This window comes from Cavia porcellus, unplaced genomic scaffold (genome assembly GCF_034190915.1).
Source record: "Cavia porcellus strain 051 isolate PalLab524CR breed Dunkin Hartley unplaced genomic scaffold, mCavPor4.1 scaffold_14, whole genome shotgun sequence".
NCBI classification, from domain to species: domain Eukaryota; kingdom Metazoa; phylum Chordata; class Mammalia; order Rodentia; family Caviidae; genus Cavia; species Cavia porcellus.
This window is the reverse complement of record NW_026947497.1, coordinates 66,760,277-66,780,149: the sequence shown is the minus strand read 5'-3', so window position 1 is coordinate 66,780,149 and position 19,873 is coordinate 66,760,277. Positions and strand designations below refer to the sequence as shown.

Sequence of the window (19,873 nt, the reverse complement as noted above, 5' to 3'; positions counted from 1 at the left end):
AAATGTATTTTCATTGGAATTTTAAAAATGGCTTTTCCTAGACATACCACCTACAGATCATTGTAGCAAATATGTCTCCTTATTTTTCTATCACGTTTTTATGTACTGTCTGCAAAATTATTCTCAGAACATTAGGTTTAAAAAGTAAAATGTCATAAAGTACAATAAATGTACTTAATTGGATATATACTGATGGTTCAAATGTAATAATTACATGTCTAGTTAGATTATCAATAAAGAAGTCAATCAAGTGTTTACCAAGGCTTCAAAAAAGATTCAGAGGGGCTGGGGATTTAGCTCAGCGGCATAAGCACCTGCCTTGTAAGCAGGCAGCCGTGAGTTTGATTCCTGGTACCGATAAAAACGAAAAAGACAAAAAAAAAAAAAAAAAAGATTCAGTATAATTCAAGGTGTTCAAGGTACAACACAGATTCTACTCTCTCTGACCTACTCATAAAAACATAGATTATCTAGAAAAAATTAGGGTAAAAGTGCATTAAAGGAACGCATGGGCCAAGGGATGAAAGAATAATGTGGTGTTAAAGTGGCAGGATAAACTAAAATCCACCTATCAAGGGACTTCCCTGACTTTCAGGCAAGCTATTTAGAAAATGTCATGGAATATTAAAGCAAACAACCTGACTCAAAAATGAACAAAGGACTTGAATAGACATTTCTCCAAAACAGATAAACGAATGGCCAAAAAGTGAAAATAAAAAGATGTTCAACATCATGATCATTAGAGAAATGCAAATCAAAACTACAAATGAGAATACTGTCTCACACCCTACAGGAGAGGCTGCCACTCCCGCTGCACTCACAGCTCCCCTTCCTAAGCCAGAAAATAGAATTGTCGGTGAGGACGCGGAGACCCTGCAAGCCCTATGCACTCCCAGTGGGAAGGTGAAATGGTACAGCTGCTATGGAAAACAGCATCTTGATTCCTCAAAAAGTGAAAAGTAAGGTTACCATTTGATCTAGCAATCTCACTTGATATATACCCCAAAGAAGTGAAACCAGGGCCTGAAGATGGTGTTTGTACACACTTGTTCATAACAGCATTCATCACAGTTAGCCAAACAGAGAGAGCAAAGTATGAATGGACGGAAAGAATGTAGTACCGCGTGCAATAGAAAATGACTCAGCCCCAAGAAGGAAATGCGGACGTTTTACATTTATGGGCCTAAAAGACGTTAGACTAAGTGAAATAAGACAGTAGCAAAAGAGCAAACACTGTATGGTTTCTCCACATGATCAAATGTAGGAAAGGAAAACACAGTGGAATGGTGGTTTCTGGAGGGAGGGGAGGGAGGAATGGGAAGCTGCTGCTTAACGGGTACAGATTTTCAACCTGAGGAGACACAAAACTGCGGGATAGATGGTAATAATGGTTGCTTCACAACATGAAGCTATGTAATGCCACTGAAGTGTATGCTTAAAAGTGGTGGATTTTATCTGACATATATTTTACAAGTTAGTTTTTAAAAAATTTCACATAACACCAAAACATTTATCTCTGTGTCAAAGGCACTCAAGATTCTGAATTGTTTAACTGCTTTGAGCTAAAATTGTACAAATTTAGTATAAAGACACTATTACTGATTAAAAGTTTTGATTTGCTACTATTTACCATATTATACTAATTTTTAGGATATTAATTATGTACCTCATTTACACACAACTAAATCACAAATAGAGAAATATACCCAAAACGATAATAAAGAACAATAAACAGTGTCTAATTTCCTGTACACTTAACTCCACTGACAGCACTACCAAGCCATGTCAGTTTAAATATGATTTCTTATTATGAACAACTGAAAACAAGCTAAAATTTACATCCATGTTAAAGAGGCTAAACGGCAATTATGGAGATCAACCAACGTAACTATTACTTTAATAAAGGCAGTTTACTGAACATCTTAAAAAACATGGAGTGTATGGAAGAAAAAACTTGTAAATTATATTCAAAAACTTACTTTCACCTTGATGTGTAATCTCTTGAAGTTTGCTTTGCAGTCTCTAGAAAGAACATAGGCGGTAACAAGGACACTTCGTATTTTTATTCAACACATACTTCAATTAACATATTTTAAAGCTAAACTCCCCAAATACCAAGGTTTTTAAGGATGTTTCTTTACTGTCATTCAGAAGTGAATGCTGTGTATGTTGCTAGCGGTATGGGAAGGGACCCAAAAGATCAAACATTACGTATGCTGCCCACATCTGTTACACCACTCATAGTCCTCACTGACAGCTTTCAGGCACAAAAATGAGGACGAGGATACATCCACCTTTCAGGTAAGGGTATAAAATTTACTAGATTATGAGAAAAAGAGGTAGACCAGGTAGGCAGGGACAGAAAGAGCTGACAAGTGTCTCCCTGCAACACAGGGCACAGATCTGGGTGTGATTTCTCCCAGATATGTAGCTGTGCCATCCACCACTCTACTGAATTATACATTGTTAGACGTCCTTCACTGGCACCAAGGCTTGTTATACATTTAAAGCTGCTATTTAATGTACCCCTCCCCTACCAAAACTTTGCTCCTTTACGAAGGGTCCTTTATAGACCAAAAATAACAGAATTTTAAGCTTGAATGACCATTCACTACTCTTTCTTGTTCATCTCATACCACAGTGAGATGACTCATAAATTCTGAAATAAACCTCCTACCCACAAGGTACTTGGGACTGGATCCAGGGCCTTCAAGCTGAGCTATACATCCTTACTTCTTTTTAAAATTTTTTATTTTGAGACAAGGACTCACACAGTTGCCCATGTGAGAGGCAAACTTTTGATCCTCCTGTTTCAGCCTCCCAAATGACTCACACCTGGACTATGGCAATGGGCTGCCAGGCACTCTGTGCATCTCATCCCCGTACCCCCACCTAACCTCCTACAGTCAACAGAGTTCTCTCCCTGAAACAAGCAAGGCAGTTCTTCTCTTCACAGTTCTTTAGCATGTCCTAAAGTCTGTGCAGATTTAGACATGGCTTTTGTTCCATCCACTGAGAGGCTGAGTCCTATGTAGTGCGGCTGGCACTCTGAATAGTCCACACTTCTTTGTATTCCCGAGACTTTTCAAGTAATGGCTGTATTCTTTGCCAAGACCTGCTCTCTCTCTCCCTATTCATACCAGGAATGCTGGTACTTCTCTTTTAATTCTAGCTTCATGGTATCACCACCACCAGCAGCAACAAAATTACAAGGAAAAAAGATGTGGGTTAACTTTCAAGTTAAATGAAATTAAGAGCCTACACAAATCCACTGAGCAGTATTCTTCCTGGGCTGTTTTAGAATCCTATGGCTACATCATAGAAGCTTATTTTTTACATAAGTAGGACATCCCTAATCTATTCCAAGCTGAATGACAATGTCAAAAAAGAAAAAGACAGAAAGACAAAAAGAAAAGAAAATGAAGGGAATTTCCCTCATGAACATGAAGCTTATGTTCTCCACCTTGGTTTGCATGTATTTGTCAAAAACTCTCCACACGGTACACTTAAAACTTATGTTTCTGTTGTATGTACATTTTGTTTTTAAAAAAAAGACCACAAAGAAACACTGAATTCTATTAAATGATAAGGATGATAAAAATGTTCCTGGGTAAAATGTACTTTTGTCTGTAACTTACTTTGAAACAAAAGAAATTAAGATGCCCTGATGAATGGATAGATAGATATAGGAGGAGACAAAGGCAGTAAAATGTTACCTCCAGCATTATTAAGAAGGCACCAGGAATGTCTCCTTTCTTTTGCAGTAGATAGGCAGTGACTTCATGGAGCTGATACTTTTGAGTGATCTAGGAATAATGAAAAGATAAATTATTCCTTCAAAAATCTTTAATACGAAGATCCCATTAAAGAAGAAAAAACCAGATATGATAATTAAGAATTCACACCTTAGGCTATTTTGCAGTACATCTGCACATATTTGATGTTCTGTTCTCACAGTGGACAATTAGTAGGTTTAAGTGGAGTAAATTCACTCAGATTTCACTTATTTCGTTTTTTAAAATTGTTATACACTTTAATATCCATTGGGGAGAAGCTAATGTATATAAATAATTGTAAGTTAGAAACTGACAATGTATAATTCTACATAATAAACTTAGAACAAAATAATTATGAAAACACTACATAATCTTATGGCATTTTAATAAAAATGAATAAACTAAGAATGAGTTAGGAAGTATCAAGTTAAAAGAAAATTGCAGAAAATGAAAGCAAATAATAAACGAGAGAAATTTAACAAATGTTAACATAGCTTCTTTGAATAGATGAATAAAACAGGAAAAAAACCTTCATAGAAGAGAGGCACAAATAACACATTCTCAGATTAATGAAAAAATGTGAATATCTCAATAAATGTAGAAAAGTATTTGGTACTAGGCAGCACCATTAATGACAAAAACAAAAACTCTTACTAAAAACTGGAAACAAACTTTCATTAATTTACAAAAAAGACTACCAAAACTCTATAATAAAAACTGTATTTAATGTAAAGAGTCAGACACACTCCTTTTCAAATCAGAAACAAGGCTAGAAGCATCTATTATTGCTTCTACTCTACAATATCCTAAAGGGCATCTTGTAAGAGAAAGGAAAAAATGTAAGATTGGAATAAAAAATTAAAACTGCCATTTTTCTTGGAAAATACTATTTTCATAAAAAAATCTAAAAACTAATTGAACTAAAAATGAGTTCAGTCTAATTGCCAAACAATACACATAACTTAGTCACACTCTAATACTGCAGTAGCAAACAATAAAAAAGTATCATTCTCAAAAATTTCCTTATAGAATGGACAGAGGACATATCAGACATTATACTGATAAGAACAGGTAAGAATTACACTTGATCTTACCCAAAAGGCCAAGAAGAGATTCCTTATAGAGTGGTAACAAAGACTATTAAGTATTTGGGAAAATTTTTAAGAAAACATTTACAAAACCCTTATATAAAAGTGATGAGCCAGGAGCACTGGCACATACCTGTAATCTCAGCTACTTGGCAAGCTGAGGCAGGAGGATCTCAAGTTCAAGGACAGTCTGGGTAACTTAAGTGAGACTTTGTCTTAAAATATAAAGGGTTGTGTGTGCAGGCCACCACTGGGACCTTTCTGTGGATAGTCAGCCTAGGCTGGGAGAAGCAGCAGCCTGCTTCTCCCCAACACAGGCCACCATTCAGACCCTTCTGTGGGTAGCCAGACCAAGCTGAGAGAAGCAGCCAAGCCTGTCCCTGTGAGCCCGATGGGAGCCATTGGGACCCTCCTGTGGGTAGCAAGCATGAGTCAGAAGAACCTCAGAGCAGCTGTGCATGTCTGGAGCAGCCACCCCATGCCCTACCACCTCCCCAGGTCAGGAGAAGCCCAGGTGCCTGACCCATTCCCCTACACTGTGGATGGGCAGCCAGTGTGGAAAGCACCTGGGACTCCACAACTGGCTCATCCAGAGGAAATTAGGAAAATGTCAAAACAAAAGAGCAAAAAGTAATCTCTGGCTTCCAACCCACACAGAACAAGTCCAGGAGCCCTGGCCATGGAAGAAATTGGAAGTCACACACCTGAAATTTCTGGGATGACGGCAACTGAAGTAAAGAATCTACCACATGAGGCTGTGAAAGAAATTGGATTAGAAACAATATCTCAGGTAGAAGAAGAAATGATGAACATAATGAAAGGGTTCCTGAGAATAAAGGAGACACAGATTAAAGATAAAAGGAGCGTATGAGAATAAGGAAAACCTAGAAAGAGAGACATAGGGAAGAACTGGAATGCATGAAACAGATTCAAAGAGATATCCAGGAAATTAGAAACTCCACCAAAAGCTGGCAAAACTGCTTGAATGAAACTGAAGACAGACTTTCAGAACCTGAAGACAGGATGGAGGCCAGTGATCACCAAGGGAAAGATCTCTTAAAAATAACAAGGGACTATGAAGTAACAATTCAGTGGCTCCAAGATGAGTCAAAGAAAAATAATTTAAGAGTGGTAGGTGTCAGTAAAGTAGCAGGGGTCAACACAAATGACATAAAAAGGCTATTTACAGAAGATTAGCAGAAAATTTCCCAAGCGTGGGAAAAGGACCTGATACACAGATAAGCAAGGCATATAGAACTCTAACTAGCCGTAACTTAAATAAATCTATATTCAGATATATAATAATCAAGATCCCAGAAATTCAACACAAGAATAGAATATTAAAAGCTGTTAAGAAAAGAAACAGATCACCTATAAATCCATCAGAATCATGCCAGAATTCTCAACACAAACCGTCCAGTCAAGAAGAGCTTGGAGTGAAGTATTTCAAGTCCTGAAAGAAAACAACTTCCAACCCAGATTGATGTACCCTGAAAAACTATATTTCAAAATTAATGGAGAAACAAAAGACTTCCATGACAAAGAAAAACTGAAGGAATTCAAGACCACCGAACCAATCCTACAAAGAGTATTAAAGGACATTCTAGAGAGATAAAATGGCCACAGTTCCAGGAACAGTGGCAGGGGGAGATTGTCGAGCAGGGCAGGCAATTGGGGAAAAGTAGGAAGCCAAACAGCAGGAAAATAGCAAGGCAGAGATAAGCAGGTGCATGCTGGCCATGTAGAGGGCCTCAATTCACCAATAAAAAGAAACACAAGCAGAGTGGATCAAGAAACAAGATCCATCAATGTGTGGTATAGAAGAAACACATTAACTCAAAAGGAAATTAACAGACTGAAAGTTAAAGGAGAGAAAACAATGCTCTATGCAGCAGGGAACCACAAAAAAGCAGGGCTAGCTTGCCCATCAACTGCAGAGTGGATAAGAAAGAAATGGCATTTTTATACAATGGAAAGCAACTCAGCTATAAAGAAAGATAATCACAAGGCTCTTTAGATAAATGGATACAACTTGAAATCATGCTCATGAGTGAAATGGTTTGGACTCACAGGGATGAACACTGTGTTGTCTCCTTGGTATAAAAACTGAAGGAGTTAGTGGAATCCAAAATGTACAGTAGATATTATAAAAGTGAAAGGGGAGGAAACATCTATAAAGGGAAATGGTAGACATTGTTAACTGTTAATTATAAAGCCTCACCAAAAGATATAGAAGGCATTTTTAAAAGGCAAATATATTTCTGAATTTAAAGAATCAATACCACAGAGATGTCATTTGTTTCTGTATTAATCTGTAAGTTCAATGTATTTTAAAAATCAAAATTCCAGAAGGTTTTTTTTTTTTTAAAAAGGAACTTGACTATGGGATCCTTATATTGATAAGAAATAGTAACAGGTCAAAAATAGCTAAAGTACTTTAAAGAATGAGAATGGTTTTCTCAACACTTATTGTAAAACTATATTAATTAAAATACATGGTATGAATATAGAAAAAGACAAAGAACCAAAGGAACTGATCAGAATCCATGAACTGATCCATGAATATTTGTGAGTTTCATATACTACACTATAACTTAAAATATCAGTGACAAACAATCATAAAATGCCACATGGACTATTAGCCATCATGTGGGAAAATGATATAAACCTCTCTTGATCAACTCACAAAAATAAATTCCAGATGGAATAAAACCCTAAAATGTAACAAAGCTAAACTATAAACTTACATAAGAGAAATTCTCTGTGTCATCAAAACAGGAATGGAAATAAGACACATGCACAGACTTAAACCTTACAGGAAACTACTGATAAATTAAAAAGAAGTTCCTAAAATTCAAGCAGAAAGACATGCCAGGATAGATCAATTGGAAGAAGGTATCTTCCAACATATAAAATCAAAGATGAGAGGACAGAAATTAGAACTAGAACTCAGAAAAAAGTAGGGAAAAAAAGCAATAGAAAACTGGCAAATTCTATGAACAGATAAAACAATCATTAAACATACGGAAAGATGGTCAGGATCAGAACTAATCAATGACACTGAACACTGTGGCAAAAACTAGAAGTATCAAGATGTCAGAAAAAAGCAAATTGCAAATGCTGCTGAAAAAAAATTTAGGAAATCAACGAGGCAATACAGTTTTAGAATTAAGCTACTCTCCTGCCTATATACAATTCATTTCTAGGTTTAGCACTCAAAGAAACCTCCAGTGAACACCCACAAAGACATGTATGAGAAACAAAAAGATATGTGCAAGCATGTTCACTGCTGCATTGTTTGTGATAGTAAAAGACAAGAAGGGTTCTAAATATCAGTAGAGAAACACACTGGCAGATGTACTTAATGAACTACTTTACAGTGGCGATAACCTCGGAAGAGGAAGGGGCACATAAAGTGTGCTTTATTGGCTTGTTTGTTTTATTGTGGTGCTGGCAGGTTGAAACTAGGGAGTACTGAGCTGTATCCACTCCCTTTCAATTTTTTTTTTTTTAAACTTGAAATATGGTCTTCTTATGTTGCCAAGGCTGACCTTAAACTTATGATCCTCCTTATTCAGCCTCCTAGGATTATAGGCAAGCACCACCTCACCAACCCCTCCCTCTGCCAAGATCGGAAGCCAGCCTGGCAACATGTCAACGCTGGTATTTTAATATTGTGTATATTTACAAATACTTAACATCGAGCCCAGCATGGTGGCGCATGCCTGTAATCCAAGCACTCAAAAAGGCTGAGACTGGAGGACTGTTGCAGGTTCAAGATCAGCCTGGGCTACAAAGTGAGTTTAAAGCCAACCTGAACTACATAGTGAGACACTGTCTCACAAAGACAAAACAGAACAAAGCAATTTACAATGTTTCATAATTAACCATCTTTAAAAAGTATGTGGGTAATTCAAGAAGTAGATAGTAGAAAATACAGGTTACTACTTGTTAATAACAAAAAAGGAGATACAAAGATACCCTTAAGATAAATTTTATTTATTTTTTATTTTTTTAAGATAAATTTTAAATGGAAATTATGGCCTGTTACAGTGGATCATACTTACAGAAGTGTGTGTACACTCACACATACACTGTCATACATTTTCATTCAGAAACAGGACAAACCAAAGCCAGAAAGCTGCTACTGGACTGGCCTTAGCCTGTTAAGTTTTATGGCTGCTCTTCTCCCGTGCAAGAAACACCGTAGTGTAGGAATCCAATCGCCATTCAAGCCACAGGAATTCCTCCAGACTGAGGAATGAACTAAGAGAAGGGGAGATCTTTATAGGGCCCTAAAGGGTGGACATGCAGGTGCTCAATGTGTAACTGACGACAGGATGAAGCTTGGCATTTCTGCCTTCAATTATTTTGTCTCTCTGATTGCCTTAAAACTTTGGGTTAGATCCCTGCTCAGCTCTGGACACAGGCATGTTAATCACTTAGGAATGTCTGTATTATAAGAGTTATTAGCCTTAAATTTATCCACTCTATCTCTTCCCCTTTAGGAATGAGAACACTAGGATAAGGGTAACTAAAGCGATACTTTGGATTTTCAGAACATTCAACTGTCAGCTTCACAATGTCCAGATCCCCTGGCATGCCTAGAAATCCAAAAATGCAAACTTAGAGGACCACCCCATGATGGGGTGACCTTCCCAAGTGGGAAGAACTAGCCCATGACAGGAACTGAGGCTTCTCTCTCCCAAATAAGAACTAAGAAGAACCAAACTGCCCCTCACACCACAGGGCTCCTCCAGAGCTACGAATGAAGCTGGAACCAAGATAATGACTGGTCAGTTCTTGATCTGTGTCAGCTGATCCATAAAAGGTGGCCTAATTTTATTTTATGTTTTTGGAAACAAGTCAGTCCAAAACTCTTCATCAGGGTGAGCTCCTTCCAGCTACTCCAGCCAGAGTCCATTCCTGTTCTCCCTTACTAGCTCTGCCTAACAAATCTGCCTGTGCCTCACACTGACACATTCCAGAGTTCTTTTCCTTGACAAGAGTCAAGAACCTACTAGCATTCTGAGCTGATGCTCCATTTCCTCTTTGGAGGACCTCCTTGGATCCTGTCTGGTGACAAATTTACCAGCAATTACTTCATGCACTATCAAGTCAGGCTATCAGATTCCAGCTGAGGCATGGAAAGTCAGCATTTGCAGGCACTCTCCCACATGAGTCTTCATCTGCGCACTAGAAAATGGAATATGTTTAGGACAAGTTTACTATTGTCTTCTAAACACTGCTGGCCTTACCTGAATGGTTTCTTCTAGGCGGTAGCACTCAAGGACTTGCAGTGTCTCTATAACTTGGTTTGGACTGAACTTACATAACAGCTCAATGAACTGCTCCATAATACTGGGAGATATTTGCAGTGATTCTTGACTTATATGAATACCTTCCCTGAAAACAAAAGGTAAGAATCCTAAATTGTATCATTATTCAATCAAACCTGCAATTCAAGAACTAGGTAACAGATATATTACATTAAAACTAACACAAAACTGTGAAAGTTAAGTCTCTCAATGTCACTTAGACTATTCAGGTAAACCACATCGTACATCAGAGGCATTTGAAACAGAAACATTCTTAAGGTTACATGAATAATTAAAGAAATGATATTCATTTGAGATTCTTCTAAGCCATGCCAGAGGTTTTTCTTTTCTCTAAAAGAAACAAGAAGGCCCGAGTTAAGTCTCCACAATCTGACCCATAAGTAACTATTCACAACAAACCACAGTCCAAGCTCAAACACCATCTCTGCCATCCTTCCCTTTCAGCAATGATTGTGTCACATTGTAATTACTTCTTTAATTATCTGTCTTCTCTAAAAGACTACAAACTTAGGGAGTACAGGCACCAAGTCGTCCCTTACTTATGAATTTTCAAAGTCAACTAGGCCTGGCAGGTGGCAGTCTTCCCCTGGTTCCTGGGACACAGATGTGGAAACCCCTGCATTCGCCATTGTGGTCTTTTCTTATAATGAAATGACGAGAGCTGGAGGCTTCAGGGTAACTTCTGGAATGGGGAGGTTAATTGCTGGGGGAACAATGTGATTAGAGAGCTGGAATTAACTTCCACCAATCTCCAGGGAAGAAGAAGGCTAAAAGTTGATCACCACTGGTCAATGAGTAATGAGGCATGGGTCCATAATAAACCTCCACAGAAACCTACAGGGGAAGAGGCTGGAGAGCTTCCAGATGAGAAGATTCCTGAGAGGGCGTGGGAGATCCCAGCCCTTGCTCATACCTTGTACTGCACATCTCTGACATCTAGTTGTCCTCTATGTGGACTGTGGCACTAACGCAGGCAGCAGTGTCAGAACTAGGTTTACCACAGGATGCCCAGTTGGTGTCCACCAAAAAATAGTTCACTTACTGTGTGAGGAAAATCCTCACACACACTTTGGTGGTCAAAACAGTTTGGATTTCCCTATATTGTCTCAGAGGGACAAAGTTGTATCTCAAGAAAACACCATCACATAACAGAAAATGTTAACCTCTGTGCCTCCATGTTCAGGCCAGCCCATGTACTTTACAGACTTCCACAGCTAGCTGGTGATGTCAGTATTTTATCTACCAGACTTCTGGTACTTTATGTCTTACAAATGTTAGACCACCGAGCAAATTAAGATTAGATATAGGCATCTTCCAATGGATCACAATACTTAACTCCTTTCAGACCATTTATTGACAAAACCATTTACAAGAATTGAAGATGAGAATATACACCAAATCAAGCAAATCACCCAAATGAATAGATTCTGATGTCCTAATTTATGAGGAAAATCATGTGTCGATGGGAAATGATCAGGAAACATCAACATAATCAAAACTTTAATAAATAAGCTGCACCACTAATGAATTTACATCCATTTCTGACTATTGCTTATCAGTCTTGCATATAAACATGGTTTGTTGTATGCATTTGCCAAAACTGTTTCTGTCAGTCTTCTATCAGCCACCTGCTGTGTGACAGACTCACTGCTAACATTAATCGCTGTCAAAATTATGTCTTTTAGGCCTACACTTTCTTTATGCTTTTGGGAACCTATTTTAATAACAGCATTTGTTATACAGATATAAACATCCCAGTGTATGAAACAGGGAGAATTTCACAAAGCATACATATTCTTTCTCTGTCAGTTTTAACAGTGTATGTGTACCTTGTAACACATGTATACCACATACCCTAAATTTCAGGGAGAAATATATATATATTCAGTTGGAAAATACATTTCCACATTACTCAGGTTGTGAAACTCATTTTAAATTATAAACTTGTACACTGGGCCATTTCTAGGAAAGAATAAAAATATATAATCAGTTTTGAGAAACTTACAATTAAAGTGATTTAAAACATTTTTTTTTCTTTTTTTTTTTTTGTCTTTTTCCTTTTTATCGGTACCAGGGATCGAACTCATGACTGCCTGCTTGCAAGGCAGGTGCTTATGCCGCTGAGCTAAATCCCCAACCTGTGATTTTAACATTTAAATCCTGACTTCTTAATATTTACTTGATAAAGGAAAAAATATGCTGGAATATGAAGAGGCAGGTCTATTTTCTCCTCCTTTCTCTCAAATCTACTAATAGGCCAGCCTGGAGCACTCTTCCGTATCTCTAAGGAAGAGGATTTCACCGTTTCTCTAGTACTCACTGTGACAATTTAGATCCACTACATCTTAGCCTAAATTTTATTTGCTTCTGTTCTCCACTTGTTTCCTTGTACGCAGGCCTTGGAGATATGGCGTATGACTACTCAGTACAGCACTTTCTCTTTTTCTCAGTACTGGGGTTTGAACTCAGTAAGCACTGAACTGCATTCCTCCGCTCTTTTTGTTTTTGTTTTTTATTTGAGTCAGAGTCTGTGTAAGTTGCCAAGTTGCCCAGGCTGCATTCAAATTTGCAGTCTTGCTGCACTGGCCTCCCAAAAATCTGGGATCACAGTGTGTGCCACCCTGCTTGGCACTGCTAGTACCATTTCAGACTGAGAATTCAGCTATCTCACAAAATATGAGAGTAAAGAAAGCTTTTTCTATAGTTTTCGTTCAAATCAAGATGGCTCACAGGCTGAACTTTGGGCTTTCTGCACACACTCTCCATTAGAAATGCAATAATGTTGTCTTGTGCCAATTGGGTAAGTGTACAATTTGCAAAAAGAATGCTATAAATGTGTGAATTACTGGTAGCAAAGACAACAGCTATAAAATTTGCATGAAACTATGAAATAAAACTAATAATGCCTACAACTTGACAATCAACTGATAGGTAGAAACCTGTCCCTTGGCGAGAAGGAATTAGTGGCATCTTTTGGTTCCTTGCCGTGACGATCACTCTGCTAGGAGTCCCTCAGCTAGGAAGAGCTGCAGCTGCAATTCCTTAACAGCTTTTATGAGCAGACAAGCACACCATTCTGTGTGACAGCAAAGGTTCTGCTACACCAAACCGATGTAATAGCACATCTAAGAGAGCTTGCTTTGAGGATTTGGTCATGTTCCATTTCCCTAGTTTGATTAATCAAGAGCCAGAATGTACTTCTTCAAATCTTAATAAAATTTTTATTGTTCCTCTGCTACTCAAGAAAAAGAAAATATCATTTTCATTGTTCTTCTATATGGACAGGAAGAATGGACTTCACAAGCTAATAGAAACAAAATCGTAATGATTTTAGTGATGGCAAGAGTTAGCTTCACAGTCCTTTTAGTCATAGACAATATCTGGATCATTCCAATGTTACATGGACTCCAATTAAAACTCCATAGAGGGGTTTGGGCTGCAGCTCAGGGTCTAATCCCCACTACCAAAACCAAAACACCTGTAAGGTAGCTAAAACAACTTTCCAGAGCTCTATGGTTAGTAGATAATAATTCTGCAGTCACCTTCACCATGTATATTCTTCCTAAGGTAAGGTTCTCTTTGTCACTAAAGTCTGCTAGTCATCTCACTAGCAAGGGCCGCCTGACCCAAGCTACAGAAAAACTGGACAGTACAAGGGACAGGCAACTTAGCATGATACCTACACTTACTTCCAACCTGATGCCCTTCTCTCTCCCAAGGGATAGATGGGATGGAAGAATGCATGCGAAGTGCTGTGACCCCACCATGGACACATTCTTTAAACATTTTCCAGATGCAGTTTCAGAACTGGTGTTGGGGTCGGCTACTGCATATCTATCAGAGTACAAAATAGCACATCTAAGTGTGACGACCACATACCACTGCTGTCTGGTCTACCATGTAAGTGCCTTGGAATTCACCCCTTGTTCACAACTAGAAAAGTGCTGCACAAGCTGAAAAACCACCAACCCTTCCTAGTTCTACCCAAGAATCAAAGGCAAGAGCAAAAACTACTGTCCTCTGAACTAGAGAGGCACTGAGTGAGGATTCAGAGCATCATAGCTTCCCAGAGCAGAAGCCCAAAAGAAGATACTACAGCTGTTCAAACCAGACTGGGGTGGGAAAATTTAAAATTGAAGCTATAAGTTCCTGGAGGTTTTCTGTTGACAAGTTTGAGAGTAAAAAAAAACCCCAGGGGGTCCTAATCCTAGGAGAGAAAAATACGCATGCAAAGATGAAGGCTGCGATTGACGTGCTTCCTCTACAAGCCAAGAGTGTCAGACTGCAGCATCTACTGAAGCGGCGCAGGTGGAGACTTCCTCACAGTCCTCGGTAGACACTGACCCTGCTAACGGCCCACTCTCATCCTTCTAGTGCCCAGCACTGTGACACAATCAATTATTGTGTTAAGTCACTTCGTTTGTGCCCTCTCATTGAGGTAGCCCTAGCAACTAATACAAGTGCCTCAAGGGAAACTGACCCGAGCCAGCAGACTAGGGTTTTACCAGAGTGTAACGGGGTTGCCTGGAGGGAAATAGAAGGCCACACAGCACACACTGTATCACCCAGAAGTGCTACTGTATCATCTGTGGTTGCACTTGGATGAGTTAGAAGTGTATACTACTAACTAAAGAGCAACTGCTGAGAAAGGTTTTTAAAAAGAGAAGTACAATTGATGTGGAGAGGAAAAAATGGATTTATATAAAATGCCCAATTAAAATCGTAGAATGAAGAATATAAGTAAAAGGAAGAAAAGAAACAAAGAACAAAGACAATGATTAAAAAACAGCATTATACATAACACAATAGTAGAAAGAATAGAATTTTAAATGCCAAAGTAAATCTTAAAATGTGTCCTTATTGAAATACAGAGAAATACGAGCATAGATAGATTTCTTTAAATAAAAATTAAGCCATTTTTGGGAAACTTTTTACAAGCCAGATTTCATTACATTTAAATTAATTTAAAATTTAAAAAGCAAAGAGCAAATTCTTCCAAAATATTAAGAATTGAGGGGCTGGAGGTTTAGCTCAGCAGCATAAGCGCCTGCCTTGTAAGCAGGCAGTCGTGAGTTCGATCCCTGGTACCGATAAAAAGGAAAAAGACAAAAAAAAAAAAAAAAAAGAATTTGTCTTATTTTTATTGGTTTTGAGACCATTTATGAGGAAGGAAGAACACAATGAACATTAAGCTTATCTACACCTGCACATATTTCCTCTCTTATCATCTGGTCACAGATAGTATGTGTACACACTGTCAAATGCCACACATTTTCCTGCTCAGCATTACTTCACATTCACGTGGAATGTTTGGTATTAAATTAAGCTCACATACTTAAGGGTTCACTTGGTCATCTTCTCTAGGCCCTGTTTAGATGCCCTATTTTCACTATGAATGCTAATATGGCTATGTCAGTATTAATCACTTTTTAATTTCAAAGTATTTCCTTAAAATATACTTTCTAAAATAAGATCATTGGTTGAGGATTTAGCTCAGCAGCATAAGCATCTGCCAGGCAAGTACAAGGTCATGAGTTCGATCCCTGATGCCAAATAAATAAATAAATAAAATAAAAAATAAAATGGAATCTTTGAATCAAAGCACATGGAGAGACGTATAGCTTTTAATACATGGAAATAAACTGCTCTCAAGAAAACAATGTGGATGGAGAGGGAGGAGCCCCATGTACTCTGAGGGAGGACTGGCACTGTGTAGTTTACCCTCCAAGCAAGCAATTCAGTGCTGCTGAGAAGTAAAAGAGAACAGAAATGGGAGGATTGGAGACAATGAACCATATAGACGGAACTACAATGGACCAAGAAGGGCCTGTGCACTAAAAGCAGTTTGGATTTCACCCCAGATAATGAGAAATAAAGAACTCTGTGAATGGGAATGGGAACAGTACACTATTTGCATGCTGAAGGGGAGAATCAGAGGCACCAGGAAAGCTGGTATCCAGGAAGAGGCCGAGGACCTGAACCAGGGCAGGGAGCAGGTGACAAGAGGAAGGTCTCACACATAAGGGACATGGGAGAGGCAGCTCGTAGGTTTTGTTCACTGACTGGTTCTGTACAGTGTGGCTGAGAAGGCAGAGCAGCAGTAGGTAAAGAAAGTGCAAACTTGATCATCACTTTCAGGTCTTACTGAAGACATTTCTATCAGAATTTCCTGTTGACCAGTCCGTCTCTTCTATTACAATGCAGCTCTGAGGGCAAGGCCCTGTTTCCTTCCATACTAGGGACAGTGCTTATGTGCTATAATTTATTTCAAGACTGCATATCAGTATCTTAAAATGTCCTTTTCAAAAGTATCTTCAGAAATACTGACAGATTCAATGAAAACCCACTGTAGAACCATTTCCATAATCTATATTTTGCTTCTTGGCAAAATTACTCATTTCCTTAGCAATGTTCAATTTTTACTTTGATTAAAGGCTTAAAAAGGCAATGTGATGTTTTATGCGGGGTTTTTTTTCCCTACAAGAAAATGGTATTACATATTTCACAGGCCTCCAGGACACTGTTAACAAAGGCTAAACTGACATTACCAAGAATATTGCTCTGAGGAAAGTATTTTGAATATAAATACATCCGCACATCCTCTTTGTTCTTTACATAGCTCAAAAGCCATCAGTGTCCTTTTGTATTACCTGTCAAGCTTCCTGCTGCACAAAGGGTCTGCATGTGGATTTGAATACAGCAGAACTCCTGTGAAAGTCACTGCCCAGTGACAGGCCATGGGCAGTAGGGGTAGGCCCAAGGAGAGATGGGAGGGAGAATGGTGCAAATCCTTTCTCCCCTGAGCTGCTGTCCTCATTTCAGACCAGTAATTTGTTTCTGGAGGATTAACCACCCCCGCCCCAAACTATGTAATCGTTCCATGTACAGATGCTACCAGTGTCTTTGTAGGTCAATTAATTCTACTGACAAAATTATTATATAACCAAGATAACATAAAGAAATTGGGTAAAGACACAGAAATATACACAAGAATTCAACTAGATGACATGTTCCTTTAAAAATATTAATAAAATTAAAAGTGTCAATGACTCTTAAAAGCAAACCAATGGGGCCTGGGGATTTAGCTCAGCGGCATAAGTGCCTGCCTTGCAAGCAGGCAGTCGTGAGTTCGATCCCTGGTACCGATAAAAACAAAAAAAGACCAAAAAAAAAAAAAAAAAAAAAAAGAAAAAGCAAATCAATATAAATGTATAAACTACATATACACTTTTTAACTCAGGCTTTGAGGATAAGAGTAAACAAACAAAAAAATCTGATATGGGGCTGGGGATTTAGCTCAGCAGCATAAGCACCTGCCTGGCAGGTGCAAGGTCGTGAGTTGATCCCTGGTACCAAAAAAAAAAAAAAAAAAAAAAAAAAAAAAAAAAAAATCTGATATGAAATGTTCTTCAAAATAACTATCTTTGTTTTTCTTACTCTCCAAAAATGGATAAGCATATCATGGGGGAAAAAACCTAAAGCTTAAAAAAAAAATAATAAAGGGGGGATCATTGAAGATGACGGATCAATAAGCAGCAAAGTAAAGAGCCTCTCTGAAAGAAACAGCTCAGATGCTGGAATGAAGCTTCCTAGAGAAGACCAGATGGAAGGAAATAGATCCTTTCAACCCAGGGAAAAACTAAAGGGGGAAAAAAAAAAAAGAAAAGCGTGGACAGAAGGCTCTAGCTAGATGTGCTCTCTACGGAGTGGGTCCCATTGCATACAAAACACCGCTGGAATCTGAAGAGGCATGGTTACAGTGAAGTTGGGGTTGGCAAGCCCCAGGGCCTTGACAGCAGGAGGACATGGTCACAGAGGGGAGTGGTGAAGTGGAGAACAGCACTAACTCAGAGATCTGCCCTGGCTCGGCTCATGGTGAGTGAGGGAAATCAGTCCTCCCAGGGGATGGGTGACTGGCCAGGGTTGACATTTTGGAGTCAGGCAGAGTAAGCCCAGAGCCAAAACTGCAGTGGCATCAGTCAGCCACTCCTAGCACAGAGCAGATTGGTGAGAATTGCTTGAGTCCCGCCCCTGTGCGCAATCCAATAACCAAGGATGAGGTCTTCCTGAACCTAACCCTAACCTGCCCCATTCATGTGGCACACACCAACGTGGTGAAGAATCTCAGTGGTTGACCAGCTCAGAAAGGAGTGACCAGCCTGCCCTGCCCCTGCTTGTACTTCACTGGCCATCAGCAGACTGGGGAGAGCAGCAATCCCTAGCCAGCACACTTCACAGTAATTGTAGCCAATACAAGAAGTGCTGGGGACTACCACTACCCACTTGTCTGGAAGAAACCAGAAACATGACAACAGGAAGCAACAAAGGGATGTCTCCAGCCTCCAACCCAAACAGTACTGGCCCAGAAGAGGTAAATACAGAAGAGATTGGGAGTTGTACACCTGCGGTTTCAGAAAAAGTAGCATCTGACATAAAGAATTATCTTTGTGACATTATAAAAGAACTAAAAACAGAAATACTAATACATGTAAAGGAAGATATAAGGAACATAATAAAAGAAATGCTAAGTACCTCTCAAGAAGACACAGATGGAAAAATGGAGGAACATAGAAAAAGGAGAGAAATCTTCAATGAAGAAAATAAAAAGAATTTAGAATACGTGAAACAGATTCAAAGAGATTACAAGGAAATTAAAAACTCCATTGAAAGCTGGTAAATCTGCTTGAAAGAAACTAAAGATAGACTATCAAACCTGAAGACAGGATTGTAACATATGATTGCGAAAGGAAAGACTTCTTAAAAATAACAAGGAACCAGGAAGTAACAATACAAAGGCTAGAAGATGTCAAGAGGATATATAACTTGAGAATAAAAATGTGAGTGAAGAAGCAGGGGTAAACACGAATGAAATACAAAGGCTATTTACAGAAATAATTAAAGAAAACTTCCCAAGCATAGAAAAGGAAATGATATTCATATATATGAATCATAGAGAACTCCAGACAGCTATAACCAAAATAGATCTACACCCAGACATATAATAATCAAGATCCCAGAAATTCAACACAAGAACAGAATATTAAAAATTATCAGAGAAAAGAAATAGATCACCTATAAAGGAAAACCCATCAGAATCATGATGGACATCTTGACACAAACCATCAAATCAAGAAGTATTCCAAGCCCTGAAAGAAAATAACCTCCAACTCAGATTGATGTACCCAGAAAAACTAGCTCTCAAAATTAACAGAGAAACAAGATGCTTCCATGACAAAGAGGAACTGGGGGATTTCATGACCACTACAAAAAGCACTGAAAGGCATTCTAGAGAGAGAAAAAAAAAAGACCATGGTTTTAAGAACAGCGATGCAAGGGGCTCACTGAGTGGGGCAGACAGTGGAATGAAGGGGAAAAATAAACAACCAACAGCAGAAAAATAGCATGGCAGAGATGCGGCAGAGAAGGCTGGCCATAATCACTAACATGGATGGCTACTAATAAAAAGAAACACAGGCAGAGTAGATCAGGAGATAGGGTCCATCAAAATGTTCTACATAAGAAATATATTAACCTGTGAGAAGGTTTATGCATGAAAGTCAAAGATGAGAAAATAATGCTGTATTGTGACAGGGAACCAGAAAAAAGTGGGGGTAGCCCACCCATCGGCTGTAGATTGGTTGGAAAGACACAACACTATTATTATGCAATG

At 38.6% G+C, this 19,873-nt stretch overlaps 1 protein-coding gene and 1 non-coding gene across 4 annotated transcripts in view; both read right to left on the bottom strand.

Annotated features, from left to right (window-relative positions):
• Vps8 (VPS8 subunit of CORVET complex) overlaps positions 1–19,873 on the bottom strand; it is a 193,082-nt gene that overhangs the window by 58,805 nt on the left and 114,404 nt on the right. For all 3 annotated transcript variants that reach the window (XM_063261176.1, XM_063261177.1, XM_063261174.1), the window contains exons 36-38: positions 10,123–10,270; positions 3,717–3,806; positions 1,980–2,022 (exon numbers count right to left, since the gene is read on the bottom strand). In XM_063261176.1, coding sequence (XP_063117246.1) covers positions 1,980–2,022; positions 3,717–3,806; positions 10,123–10,270 — 281 coding nt within the window. The remainder of the gene's footprint in view (positions 1–1,979; positions 2,023–3,716; positions 3,807–10,122; positions 10,271–19,873) is intronic.
• Positions 4,702–4,890, bottom strand: LOC111753637 (U2 spliceosomal RNA). Its single transcript, XR_002788429.1, has one exon. It is a non-coding gene; the product is annotated as a U2 spliceosomal RNA (small nuclear RNA).